At 40.5% G+C, this 15,378-nt stretch overlaps 1 protein-coding gene across 1 annotated transcript in view; it reads left to right on the top strand.

The window, feature by feature from the left end:
- Window positions 1–15,378, top strand: part of LOC138471871 (ficolin-1-like) — a 546,996-nt gene that overhangs the window by 255,987 nt on the left and 275,631 nt on the right. Inside the window, exon 5 of the mRNA XM_069609730.1 lies at window positions 2,209–2,244. Within this exon, the coding sequence (XP_069465831.1) occupies window positions 2,209–2,244 (36 nt within the window). The remainder of the gene's footprint in view (window positions 1–2,208; window positions 2,245–15,378) is intronic.

Below are 15,378 nucleotides of genomic sequence, written 5' to 3'. Positions count from 1 at the left end.
GTTTCAGAGAGGCAGCAACAGGTCAAACTAGGTGAATTCATCTCAAGCCCTCTCCCACAGGAGTGTGGAGTCCCTCCGGGCTCATCACTCTCCTGTTTAATTTATATATGTGTCCCCTGATGGACTTGCTTAGAACGCACAAGGACAACTTTCACCCCTATGCGGACGACACTCAGGTGTTCATCAAATTGGGGAAAGTTGAAAGAGACTTTTCAGATGGTCGAACAATGCCTGGTGGAGGTTAGGGCATGGATGTCTGCCAAACAGCTTCTGTTGAACGCCAGCGAAAAAGAAGTAGCACTGTTTGGCCCAAAACACCTCCTCAAGTTGAGTAGCTGCCCAGATCCAACAAACTACTTGGGCGCATACTTACTGTTTGCCCCGAAAATTAAAAACTTGGGGTGTGTCTGGCAGGAAAATCTCAAGTGTGCAGCACAGGTGAGCGCTACGACACAGTTCGTTTGTGGCACCCTGTAGCTCCTGTGACAGGTTTTACCATTTATTACAGTGGAGGACCGCTCTATGGTGGTGGGTGCTATGGTTGGTGCTATGGTGAACTCCTGTTTAGACTGTGGTAACGGACTGCAGTCAAGTATTCCACTCATGCAAATGCACCATCTGCCAGAAAGCACAAAAAGCAGCTGTTAGGCTGATCTTTGGAGTTAGAAAGTCCTCTCCAACCTCAAGTCTTTGTCGATCTTTGCATTGGTTGACTGTTAAGGATGGCACATATTTTAAAATCATGTGCTTAATTTATAAGTGTATACATAACCTGGCTCCACTCTACCTATGTAAGAAAATCAGGCAGCATCACCCAACCTGTCAATTGCGATCTAGCGACAAATTGCAGTTGGAAATTCAGTTGGAAATTCCTTTGTCGAAGTACGTGTTCAGAGGTGGATTTGGAGTGTATAGCCCAACGATATGGAATATGCTTCTTCTGAAGATCAGGGCCCTTGATTCGCAATCTCAGTTTCGGAAGGCGCTGAAAACACACCTCTTCAAGTAAAAAGAATAAGTGTGACACACAAAAATGGATTTAAGTAGCTCAGTTAGTCGTTTTTCTTGTGGTTGACCTGTGTAGACGGTCTTTTGTGACTCTGGGCCTGATACCAGTTCAATCTGCACCTAGATATGATTCATTTCGTAAGTACGTGATACAAATACATCAAAATCAAAATTTAAACAAATATCTTCAATGCTTGAAAGGGTAAGTGCAAACAAACAGGTGATGGGTTTAGCTGGGGATGGATTATCGGGGATTCCCTTGCTATTGCTAAATGAATAAGAAATCAAAAACACATGAAAACTACTACTTATATTTTCGCAGAATTTGCTTTTTAAGAAATAAAATGTAAAATACATTTTCTTATTATTTTCTTCATTTTACACTTCTTTATTTTTACTGTTTATATTGTGCTTACTTCACTTTGAGGCAATTTAAATATGTATGTTTGAGGCTAAGGAATACAAGGGGGTGGAAAGGGCAGATGGTGCGTGGGAGGTGGGTCTGGCCATAAGGGGAGAACCCATTATATATATAATTAAAACTGAATGACAAAAAGAAATTTCATCAAAGTAAATTATCACAAAGTCATTTCTCTTCGATGTAAACACGTAGAACCGTTTATATTTATTTCTATATAAAATGTGTTATTTCAACTCTTCATTATTACTGCTTCTTTTTCAGTCTGGGGAATTATTCCGGGGATTTTACAACATAGAACCCACACCCACAGTGCTGCAGAGTCGAGAACAAACGTTATTGGTGTTCCCCCTGACATCAGGATTAGCAGTCCAATGTCAGACATCTTAATGTGTGAACCAATCAGAGTGCAGCTCACAGAATGTTCTGTGCAGAAAGCGCAATAGACGTTTTGCAAATATGTATTGGTCTGAAATGGTTTTCTTCTTGGTTCTATGTTCCCTAATCAGCAGCACAGCGCAGAGAGTGTAATGCCCTTCCATGCTGCATTTCTGATCTGTGGCATGGAAGGTAATTCCTCTCAGTCCCACCACCAAGTGGCATTACAAAGCACCAGAGCCTCGTGTTCACTTTAACAAATAGTTGATGCAAATAAAGCTGTGATTTTCTTAGACTATGCTGGACACCTTGGCTCACTATCTTTGGCCCATATGTCCAATGTTGCCGGGCACTATTATTCCAATGACATCAATCGACTGATCTGATTATGTTTGTTTTATTAGGTGACAAGGGAGCTCCTGGTGAAGCTGCAACAGTAGGTAAGAAAGATCCTCCATATTCTGTAATGCTGTTCTAGCATATATATCGACTAAAGCCAAAAAGCATAATTGGATGCCGAATGCCAAGGCAATGTAGTTAACTTTGTGTATTTTGGAAATGTGACATATAACACAATATTTTTGGACATTGTTCTGCAATCTTTTAACATTTAAAAACATATATTTATAGTTCATCTGCTATTGTATAATTTGCCTTTCTCACTATTCCGGTCACGGAAGAGAATGGACTAATGTCAATAACTAAATAATCTCCCAATTCACAGGACAGACATATCATTATAGACACACACACACACACATCTCCTGTATGTTCAATGAAAATATACATCAAATGTTTAAACTCTAGTCCTACACTTGCCTGACTAGACTTTAGACTTTTTCTGCACAATTCACATTAGAAAAAGACTTCATTCTTATTTATGTATATTCATTTATTTGTGCATGTGGGGTTTTCTAGAGGGATAACATATCTGAATATCAGAAAGTTCACTACAGGAAAATTCAATTGCATCATTTGTTAGCGATGGCTCTTTATCAGTGGAATGCTATGATCAAGTCATGGACAATTCTCTCACTATACATACAACATTCACATCGGACTGCATTTTGCCCACGTTTATAAATCCACTGCAACAAAATCAAATCTATGAAATCCATATTGAAAATCGAATCAACAGAAAAGAACCCCTTATACTGAACAGAACAAACACTCTCCGCCTGCTTGGAGCAATACCACAACTGCAACATATAACAACAGCTGAGATCGATTTAATCACCTTTAAAGATCATAAGCACCTAGACAAAATTGTCGTCGAAATCTCGAATCAGGATGATCAAGAACTGATTGCTTCACAAGGCGCTCAACTTCTCAAACTTGGGTTCAAGTGCTGGGCCACCACAACAACAAGGAAACTCCCGGCGAGAAACCAAAGGCCCGTTTGCACAAATGAACACCACGCCATCAATGAAAAAACGATCAGAGATAAAAGAGCAGAACAATCGAACAGTCAGGATCGCCCCTTTAAAAGGATATACGATCTAGAGCTTTCAACTACAGAAACCACTTCTTCAAGAAGCTCAGTTTACTCATACTCATAACAATTAAACAACACAAATTTCACATGGTCACTTTGTTCATGGAACACAAGAGGGAATCTTCACTTATATACTCAGCCATCAAATGATCTTGAAAACTTTCAAATCATATGTCTACAAGAGACCTGGATCACCGACACACCAGCATGTGACGGCTTCCTTGCTTTCCTAAATCCTGCAATAAAAAAAAAACAGGGAAGACCAGCATTTGGTCTTCTGACCCTAATCAAAATAAATCCCTATTGGAGGGTACTGACCACCGAAAACATAAACCCTTGGATTCAGATGACCATAATAACAATAAAGACCCACCAAGACCAAAAAGAAAATGATGAAACAAAAATCGCCATATTGAATCTCTACTGGAATCCTGTAGCCATTACAACTAATGAATTCATCGAGGCTGTATTTATCACAGTCGACAACCTAGCTGACACTTACAGAAACTTGGAATTAATACTCTGCGGAGACCTAAACATCAACCTCATTACACCTAACGGTACTCCACGTCGACCCGAACACCTATCGGCTAAAGCGTCAAAATGGATGAAAGAAATCCAGATTCGAGATCTCAGCCTCCTAAATCATGCAAAAAACAATTTAACGCCCTTTATGCCAACATGGAGAAGAGCCTCCTCTGCAGCAATTATCGACTATATCTTTCTCTCACAAACCCTGCAAGATTCGGTCGACATTGCTCAAACCATAGTTTGCGACAACAGTGATCACAATAAGCTAACAGTTCAGTCACACCTTACCGGACATCAAAAGCCATCTCTAGGACAACCTTTACTTGAACTGGACGGTACATCATCAAGACTTCGCATTCCACAAACAATACTACCATTGCTTCCAAAGAAATTATCAACTTCCAAAAAACCGGACTTGGAAAAACTGAATTATGAATGGATTCTGCTCCCGTTCCAGCAAACAGTTGAAAATCGCTCACAAAAAACTCATCTGCATAGTTACAACAAGGAAATAGCAGCAAAAAAAAAGGAGCTGGCGAAACAGATAAGACAGCTCAAGAAAAATAGACAACCAGGAAACATCATTCAGATTGCCAAACTAAAACAAACCTACAACAACTGGAAAAAATCTCAAAAGGCAATATTACTACAAACAGATGCAGAAACAATGATGAAAACATACCGGACGAATAATACCAAAGATCTCTGGAATCTTCTGAACGAAAACCATCAAAAACAACAAAAGCTAACAGCCAACGTACCAAAGGAGATATGGGTCAGTCATTTTTCAACTATGTACGCAGCTCTTCCTCACTCATCTGAACAAGAGGAAAGTAAAATCAACACAAAATGGTCAGTACCCACTTCATATGAAGATCTTCTATTCATGATCAATCGACTTAACACCTCAAGAGCGCCGGGCCCTGATGGACTTTCGAATGCCATGCTCAAACAAGACCCCTCAGCATGGGCAAGTTTTCTGCACAAGATAATTGATATTATAAACTTACACAACCAAATTCCTACTACCTGGAAAACGGCAACAATAGTCCCCATACACAAGCAAGGCCCGCGTGATAACCCACAAAATTTCCGCCCCATTGCCTTACTCGACCCTTCAGGGAAACTCTTTGCATCAGTCCTACTAAAACAACTCACTGCCTGGGCCAACTCGACCGGTAGATTCTCAACACGGCAAACTGGATTTACTCCCAATCTTGGAACGAACATCAATCTCCTTCTTCTCCATCTCATTAAACATGAAGCGATTAACACCAAGACCATGATATACGCCGTGTTCATCGACTTAAAGATGGCCTTTGATGCAATACCTCGGCAAAAATTATGGGCGAAGCTTAAGGCATGGAACTGTCCTCCGAACATTCTTGAGCCCATCAAACTACTATACTCAGACACTTCAATAAAAGTCAGGCTCACAAAACAAGGAATGACCACTGAAGCAATATCAACATTTAACGGACTAAAACAAGGATGTCCCTTAGCAGCGACTCTTTACAATCTCTATACATCAGATATTGACCAACATCTGAAAAACAATAAAGCAAACCCCCCAAAAATCAATTCAACCTCTGTATCCATAATGGCTTATGCAGACGACATTGTCTTAATGGACAAAACCCCATATGGCCTGCAACTTTCACTCACAGCTCTGAGCAACTACATGACCCAAAATGATCTAACAATCAATATCACTAAAACAAAATCTATGCAACTGACGAAATTTCAAAATAAAGCTAAACAACAACCCACCTTCAATATCAATGGAAACAAGTTGGAAAACGTGACAACATTCAAGTATCTTGGCATCACGATTAACCAATCAAATACAGAAGCAGAATGGCTGGACAAAATAGAACAGAAGGCGCAAGCATTAGCACGCCAAGGCTGCATCCTACACAGAAAATTCGGAAAGTTTTCATTTAAACCGATAATTGCGTACTACAAGCAAAAATACATAACAATAATAACTTATGGCACTGAAACAATGCTGAACGCACAAGAAGTAAATTGGACGAAATTTGAGTCTATATTCTGGCGTAAGATTCTATCACTACCGAAATCGTACCCCATGCCACGAATAAGGTACGAACTTGCAACTCAATCTATCGGCTCATAGTACGATGGAAACGTCTGGACATCTATCGTAAACTCCTGTCCGACGACAAGACACCGGCAATCAACATCCTCAAAACTAAAACGGCGACCTTAAATACCACAGTTCTATCAAAATGGAAAAAATCTATCACCAAGGAAATGGAACAAGAAGAAATATCTCAAGAACTTTTAACGAAGCGTCCCCAACATGCCAAAGTCAAACTCCAACAAAATGACTGGATCAAAACCATCGAACAGAAAAACTCCTATAAGCGGACACTACACTGTAACAAGGCCAACAGAAAACTAAATGAACCACAACCATACCTGCGATTATTTCCCGATCCAGTGATTAGATCAATATTTTTGAGAATCAGATTGAATATCCTGCAGACAAACTACTATTTAGCCATAACAAACCAGATCCCCAAAACAAGGAACTACTGTCGGTTTTGCGAAATTGAAACCATACCGGAGACCATATTCCACCTAGTCATGGAGTGTCCGGCGCTGGCAGATCAACGCAGGCAATTTGGATCACACTTCGATCTGGCTTCACAAGAATTGGACGAAGATGAAAGATGGAATACTATCCTTAGCGGAACAAATAACAAATGCATATTTACAGTTGTCCTTTTTCTGACTAACATTCTGGATCTCAAGCAAAGAAAATTGTAAAGCCCTTCTTACATTTTCTTTGCTATCGTATAAGATTCACAATGATGCAAAAGTTTATCATTAAACTAAGACATCAAAAAAAAAAAAAAAAAAAAACATCTGAATAAGGTGATGGATGCATTGAAAGCTGGAAGGTGTTGGGGTGCCTCAGAGCAAGATTGTGGGAAGGGTATGCTAGATGAAGAACAGTATTGGCACCAATAGACAAAGATGGATTGTTTGCTTGGGAGTGACAGTATGGAGAAGTTCAATTCTGTTCTGTACCAGCTACTTTTCTAATTGATTCTGGATCTAGGGGGAATCCTCATCCTCTAGGGTGACCAGCATGGAGAAGTTCAATTCTTCCCTATATCATTCATTGCGTGGCTTGTGAAATTCCTCATCCTATAGGAGAATTATTAAGTTTGGGCACGGAAATACAGGTACAACGTGCACGTCAAAGATTAAATATTTATTTCTCAATTCATGTAAATTCGTTACAGCAACCCCATGCCCTTCCAGTCTTTCCAGACTCCCTCTCCTTCTCCTTCAAAAGCAAACATTCCAAAGCCTTTCTCAACCTGGGGCAGATCCATTCTAGAATTTATATAAACACTAAATGTAAACAGGCTACAATATGGGCAAGTTAAGACAGAATTACGCAGAGGTTCTGGAGTACCAAAATTCTGGAGCCAGATCAAACCAGACTCAATGACGAAAATTGACAAAGTGCAAGGCGAAACCCAGCTTTATTAACTTCCAAATAAAGCTGGCACATCATACAAGCATACAATGTTGTGGTTCTCAGCGTGCTTATCAAAAACAACAGTTTTTATACTCACTATTTGTCATAGCTGACATCATACGGTAATCTTAACTAACAAAACCTACAGGTTACAGGGATTGCTTATATTTCAATTCTCGCTCACTCTTTTACCTCCCTTTCACCCCTTTCCCCAACAATACTTCTCTTACTCAAAACCAATCCTCCTGCGTAACCCAATATTTCAGAGCGGCACCACAAGTGCCACTCACGTTCAGAACAGCCCCACCTTACTGTTCCCTCCAAACCTTCTGAGTGACACCACACCAGTCACTCACACCCTGAGCATCCCCACCTCCCTGCTCCCACACCAGACCATACTCCTCGGTCCACACCACAACTTCACCTCCTCCGCAATATGCAATAATATACACAAAGGTTTACTGTTTACAAAACCTAAGCTGCCTTACAACACAAGTCTGGCGCCAGCAAGTACTACACAAATAAATACACTACGGCTGTCTTCTCAACTCCTGGTGAGCTTATCATTCTCTTATCATTACCCCGTAACAAGGTGTACTACGTGATCTTTCCCGACCCTTGTCAGAAGATATCTCTTGATCTCTTATCTCTTTATCTCATCACAATCCCCCAATATACAGAACAATCCCCTTCCCCGTTTCTGCCAGGCGTATGTCATACTTACATCTGTGGATCTGCTGAGCTGCCAGCTGCCTATGAGGCCTCCTGCGGGGACCGGACAGGATCTTTCTCCAAGGGGGCTCCTGTCGACCTCTCTCTATTGCACATAATACTGCTCTCCACAGGACACCTCTGTAGTCTTCGGGCCACGGCAGGGAGCCCTCGACAATCTGAGGACTCTAGCGAACCATCACCTCTGAAACCATCTGTTAAGACAGCCTGGAAAGTGCCAAAATTACACAGGGGTTCTTGAGCAAGATCAAACCAGACACAATGACGAAAATGGGTAAAGTGCAAGGCAAAACTCGGCTTTATTAACAAAGCAGGGGCCGCAAACAAGCATGCAATGTTGTCGCTCTCAGCATGCTTGTAAAAAACAACATTTTTTATACTCACTATTTGTCATAACTGACATCATACAGTAATCTTAACTACCAAAACCTATGGGTTACAGGGATTGGATATGACTACATATACATTCTATAGCGGTTAAACATCTGATTGGATAACAACAATATGATGGCTCCACCTCTAAATTAATAGTGAAAGACATCATCTCTACAATAAACTATCGGTTGTCATAATACCTACTTGGTGGCCTAGCATTTGGGTTTTGATTGTTTGGCTTTCTACTGACCACCCTTGGGCAACTGACAGGTTGTCGAGCAACGAGCCAGACAGGTGTAGGGGGAGAGAGGTCCATGAACTGCTTTCCCTTCAATTAAAGAAAATACCACCCCTTATTCCTAGGCCATGAGCCAAGGTGATTTCTTTGTATTCGACCTTGTGTGGCACCTTGTGTCTGGGAATATGCATGAAGAGTGAGGCAGGTGTCCTATCTGTGTTTGTTGCTAATGAACCAACAATGTTCCTTAATTATGGGTCACATGTGATGAGACTGTGTTTGGAATTATTTACCCTGCGTTCATTGGGATTTTAGCTAATATTAATGTGAATGTTATGGCTCCTCTTTTGACTGGGGACACACTTGAGCTATTCCCCATAGTCTCTTTGGGTTTATAATTGTCCTGCACCTGGCTTACAAAGGCTGGTTGTTTTTTTAATTAATCTAGGAATATATGGCTCGTGTCCTGGGAATCGTTATCTCATGCTTCTGCTGCAACCTTCATAGCCTCCCTTTTTCATGGTAACCTTGGCTTCTGCACAGATCTTTATTTTGTTATTTCAGCATTTTTAATTCTCATGAAGTCTTAAGGACTTTTATTTACTTAGAAGAGTGTTGTGGCTTCCATTTTGAAAATATTGCTGCCCATTTCTTCTACATTTCTATGTTAGTCAGCTATGTTCATCTATTGTTCATGTTGCATTCAGAAAAGACATCACATATGTTAGTATTCTTCATTTCTTATGGGTGCCATGTTAATATTTTTCATGTATAAATGCATATATTACCTTGTGTATGTGTTCTCGATGTTGAACGCACATTTGCTTTGAATCTAATGCATGCTCATGTGTTGTTTCATTGTCAGTTTGTTTATTTTTGCCACCTTCAGCTTAGATCGTGCCCATCTCTTGTTGCACATGCCTGGGATATGGGTGGTACGGTTGCCTTAGTATCCTTATGCACGTGAGCATCCATATTTATTACTATTTTCATTCCTATTCCCTCTTTGGCAGCTTTTTTGCAGCCATTTATTGCAATTCTTAAAATGCAGAAGGCAAATAGTATTAGTATTAGAATGGCCAGTAACATTTTGAACGTGTTAGCCAACCTTGTGGGTATCCATGAGAACAGGTACACGAACCAGTCATCATTCTCAATCTCTTCCATCTCTTCTACCATTTTTGTGTGCATTTATGTTAAGGTGGTTGTGGCTTCTGTAGGGATGTCATTCTCCTCATCTTGGGTGGGTGTATATGTGCAGCAGGAAAGTTCTATTTTTGCATCTATGCCCCCTCCTTGGCCGTTACCAGATCAAGAACATGCTTATTTTGGAGGGTCATAATTACTGCCCTCAACTCCTCCCTTATGTCTTTAAAGCCTTTCACGGTTGCATTTATTGTTTGCAGCAACTCCCATCTGGTTATTTGTAACCATTTTGCATTTGTGGATGCTTGCACACCGGGAGTAAAGAAGGACATAAAGAAAATTGCCGACCTACCAAAAAATGTATGCTTATCAGGTATGTCATCATAGGCCTTTATTGAGTTAGTCGAAAAGTAGTTTTCCCTTCTACTGTGTTTAAAGGTAAGGGATCTTTGTTTTCTTAAGTGTGCATTCATTCAGGAGAAGTCACCAATCTGGACTTCACTCTGAGGTACTACTAAAGCTAGTGTATTTATTACCACCAGAGAGTACAAACCTTTTTCATTCAGAGGGAGTTGCCTACAGACTTTTAAACCACATGCCCATTAGTGGTCCATGAGCACTGCTGTTCCAATTTTCGTACCTGGTATATCCATGATTTGTTTGCACCCCTCATTTTTGCCAACTTTCACTGGGCCATTATTTCTAAAACATAACTTTGGCTCTTGCATTTTGGTTGTGGGTAGTGGTTCTGCTTCATCTTCCACCCAAGTTAAAAGATTGGCAGTTTGTTTCCATTCTTCACATCAGACTTATCTGTGTGTTTTGTTGCATCTATGGATGCATAAGCCACTGCCTCTGCTCTACAACCCAATACTCTGTCAACCCATTTCCCCGTGGAGAATACTTTGCCAGTTGTCTGCAATTGTGGCCTGTTAAAACATTAACGTATCAGCTTTCCCTGGGCATCCCTGTATTTTAACATTTCATGAGGCACTAACTGGACCTCCTCTGTGTTTGGACCTGTCAGTATATATTTTAGCACCTTGCTAAGAGGTGCATTATCAGACGTGCTTCAACATTATCCATCATGTGTTTCTCCTTTATATAATTATCTATGTATGTGAAGTCTGTTGATGTCATATATTTTATAATGGCTGATTGCCCTTCAAATTGTCCTCTTGTAAGGCATAGTGCAAGATTTAAAAAGCAATGTTCTCTATATTCAGGTACTTCTTGAGGTATGAATACTCTAGAGGCGTTCATGGCATATGGAATAAGTTAGAAAACAAAACAGCTCTCATCAGACGTCTCTCTCACTGCTCGGCTTATGTGCTGATACCACATATTATTATTTACATAGGCAGAACCAGCCATGCAGATACTCAGGTGCCTAGAGACATACTTCTTTTCATTTTTGTCATCTGCGTGCTTATTTCATTTGTTGCTATTACACTTGTCATTGTAATAGTAGTTATATTTCTGGTTACTGGTCTGGCTGCATTTTAAATAACCAATTCTCTTAATGCGATAAGAATAATAAAATAGAGGCTACAAAATGTAAAACATTTAGCTATAAGCATAATTGCTATTGTGTCTACCTTTTGCAAATAATTTGGTGTTTTCCCTTCCAAGCACCAAAAGCGAATATCTGACCGTATTGGAAAATCCCATTGTTTTCACAAGAGGAAAGTTCTTTTCAATCTCTTTGAGAAGTACATTTTCACAGGAAAAAATCATGTTAGTATTGAAATTAAACTTCTTTCACAAACAAAGTAGGCTTTCATATTAAACAATAATACGGTGAGACAGATGTTCCATGCTCCTAAAAAGGGATAAGTAACTATCAAATTGGATAAAACCAAGACAAATATAATTGTTATAGGTAACATTTGTTATTTTGTTTTTTACTGTGGACGTATGTGTGCTTTATTTTAAGCAATCATCATTGAAAAGACAAGCTGTCTTGTCCGTATATCTATAAGGAAACAATGATTTGTATTCTTCTTGCTGCTGATTAGTTCTTGTCATCGATCTAGTTTGGACTCTTCCACGTCTTCTTCACCTTCATACTCGATGTTGGCAGGCGTGGGCAACTCTCCTTTGTAGAGTTTGACGTCGCTGAGGTGCAGCCTCCTTCCTTGAACTTTGACAGCCGTCTGTGTAACTGCCTCCACGATAAATGGTCCTTCAAAATGGGTCTTTTGACACCGTCTGGTGACATTTGTACACAGAACTTTGTCCCCTGGGAAAAGTACTGGTGGTCTTAATACAGTCTCGGAATCAACTTGTAAATGTCTTTTTATCAGTCTTCTTTGACTCCCCCTGCCACGCTCAAAGCTGTCGAGACATACATTTAAGCGACTCCGTCATAGCCATCAAATAATCATGCATTTCTTGCCCTAACACAGTAACTGCATTCTCAGCATCAGTGTGAGCTCGAGTGGGAGGAACAAGGAGTGTGTGCTTTTAATGTCCCATCACCAGCTAATGTGGAGTCAGGTGATGGTCAGCACTGGACTGATAGCGTAAGCAAATAGAGCTAATGGAAGGCAATGGAAGCAAACGTTTTTCAGCGTCTCTTTTAGTTTGGCAATCTGCTCCTTTAGGGGGCAGTTGAGGTGCTCACAGACGCCGTTTTCTTGTGGGTGGTAAGTGGACGAGAATGTATTTTTAATACCCAAGAGGACTGTGGTGTGCTCAAATACCTCATTTACAAAATGCAGTCTATCGTCAGACTGGAGCACTTTTTAGGCTCCCCATCTTGGAAATACCTCATTTATAAGGAACTTTGCAGCACATGCAGCATGAGGATGTGTGCATGGACCTGCTTCAATCCATTGGGGGAAAGGGACATACGACTAATAGCATATATCTAGACCCATTGCAAATTTGAAAAATATCTACATAATCGATATGCAAATGCTGAAATGGTCCAGTAGGATGGAGCATTGCTCCTCTCACTGTTCGCAAAGTATGGCCAGCCATAAACTTCTGGCATGTCAAATAATTTATAACAAAATCTGAGACGTGTTCTGCCAAATTTGGGACAAACCACTACTCTGAAATCAGTACTGCAAAACAATCTCTTGGTGTGTGTGCTAGGTGGTGCGATTTGTGTAATGCTATTTGAAGCAGCCCTCGAGGCATGACTGGTTTCCGGGTGCTGTCCTGCACCCACATTGCATCTGTGGGGGACAATGAGCACCCCCTTCATCTGCATAACTCTTGCTCTTCTAGTGGTGCTGTTCCTTGTAATTCTGTAATTTGTGCTATGGGAAGTGTATTAAAACCCTCTTCATCACCATATTACGTGCACATGTGTGTATTCGGTGCAGTCATAATGTCAGATATTTTGGAAAATATGCTGCTCTATTTGCTTTAAGCTCAGCAAACTCATTACCACGAGAAATCGAATCTGCACCTCTGGTGTACCACAGCAATGGCCGATGGAAGTTGGAGTGCATCTATGAGCCTGTCCAATAGCGGTGCATGCTGCAATGGTGTGCCATCTGCAAGTAAGAAGCCACATCTCTTTCAATGTGATATCCTCCCTGTACTGTTGATGTCACATGGGCGGAGTCAGAATACACTGTTAACGCCTCTTCTTTATACATTTCTAGTGCCGAAATAAGGACTATCTATTCTGCTGCTTCTCTCAAGAAATGCACGGGCAATCTTGCACATGTCACTGTCTCAACGTTATTATTCAGTTTTGCTTGTATTGTTTGTATTGCTATTGTCCTACTGTGTCATTCACCAATGCTCTGGTCTATTGATGATGACCCATCAATGAAGAGAATTATCCCTCCTCCCAGTGCATTTTCTTTGACGTGTGGCATCTCATCATAGTAATCAGTGTATTTATTGCAATCATGGCGGTTCTGCTATGCATCTAGCTAGCTGGATTAATCACTCAACACCTGACATTTTTAATTGATGGGTTGGATATAATTACTTCATTACCAGAGGCTCTCTGTGTGGTCAATGTGCTTTTGTCCTTTTCAAGTATAGCAAATAGGGTATGATCAACATATAATGTAACTGTGCATCCCATACGTATGCTGGCAGATTTCTCAGTCGCAAAGGAAGCTGCCACCAATGTTTGCTCGCAAGGTTAATGTCCTCTCATTACTGGTTCGAAAATCCCACTGTAGAATGCTAGTGGCTTGTGTCCCATGGTAGTTTTCTGTGTGAGGACAGCCGTAATCACTTCTCCATTTCAATGGGGCAATAAAAGGAAACCTTCATTTTAATCAGGGATCCCTAACACGGGAGCTGTGATGATTGCTAGCTTCAATTTATCAAAGGCATCTATTGTCTCACCTGTCCAGGCAATATCACTGTTTTCTCTCTCTGCCTCTTTCAGTGCTTTCTAAAACAGTCTGACGTACGTGCTTTAGTAAAAAATCCATGCCCTGCAATAATTGCAAAGAGCTAACAATTGTTGTAATCCTTTCACTGTCTCTGGTCTGGATGATTTCATAATTGCTTCTGCCCTTTGAGGTGCCACTTTTCTCCCCCTTCTTTTGATATTAGCTGACCTATATACAATACATCTTCCTGGCAATATTGCATTTTCTCTTTGTTACTTTGTACCCCTTTTCTGCCAGTAATGTCATCAGTTTTATTGAGTCTCTATTACACTCTTCCTCTGTGTTAGTGCACACTAAAATGTCATCTACATATTGTACTACTGTGCTGTCAAGTTATAAGTTTCCCAAGTCCACCTGCAGCACTCAGTTAAAGACAGACGGGGAACAACTGAATATGTTTTAGTTTAATTCTGCTGCAAGTGTACAAAGTCAAATACTGGGCTTCTTCATGCACGGTGATGGAAAAGAAAGCATTCTTTAAATCAGTCACTGTAAAATATTTAGCATCAGATGGAATGTTACACAACATTGTGGCTGGATCCGGAACCAATGGGAACTCTGCCTCTGCAATTTTGTTATGGGGCGTAAGTCCTGAATTCATCCCCATGACCCTCCTGTTGTTTTTTTCACTGGATACACAGCTGTGTTAAATGCGGATTCTAAAGGCACTAGTATCCCTTGTCGCACTAAGGCAGCAATAGAGTCATAAATACCCTCAGCTTCTTTTGACATGGGGTATTATATTAACCAAGTTAATATAGCTCCCTGCTTCAATTTAATTGTGAATTCCCCCTGGAGAAAGGAGCTTACCTTTTTTACTAGAGACATTCTCTGAGGCATCTCCATATTTTCAATTTTCAACTGATATGTAAGACTGAGTAGTCATCTGAAAACAAGCCTTCATCTGTTAAGTCAGTCAATCTGTGCTCTTCGTCAAGAGCTATCACTGTTCTCCAATTTGCCCCTTCCTCATCAACTCTGTGTAAAATTAATCTTTCTTCCCTCACTATTGCTGCTTCTAATTCAATTGTAATTATCGGTCCTTCCAATATAACTGGTGTTTTGCAAGAATATAATAATGGAATGGACATGTCTTGTTCTCCAATTGTGATAGGTAAAGGGTCTGTTAAAGGAGCCATAATTGTTGCCCCAGAACATCCTTGTGCA

Source organism: Ambystoma mexicanum, chromosome 8, assembly GCF_040938575.1.
Source record: "Ambystoma mexicanum isolate Mex_15411 chromosome 8, UKY_AmexF1_1, whole genome shotgun sequence".
Classification (NCBI taxonomy): Eukaryota; Metazoa; Chordata; class Amphibia; order Caudata; family Ambystomatidae; genus Ambystoma; species Ambystoma mexicanum.
The sequence above is the reverse complement of the archived record's forward strand: the minus strand, read 5'-3'. Positions and strand labels throughout refer to the sequence as shown.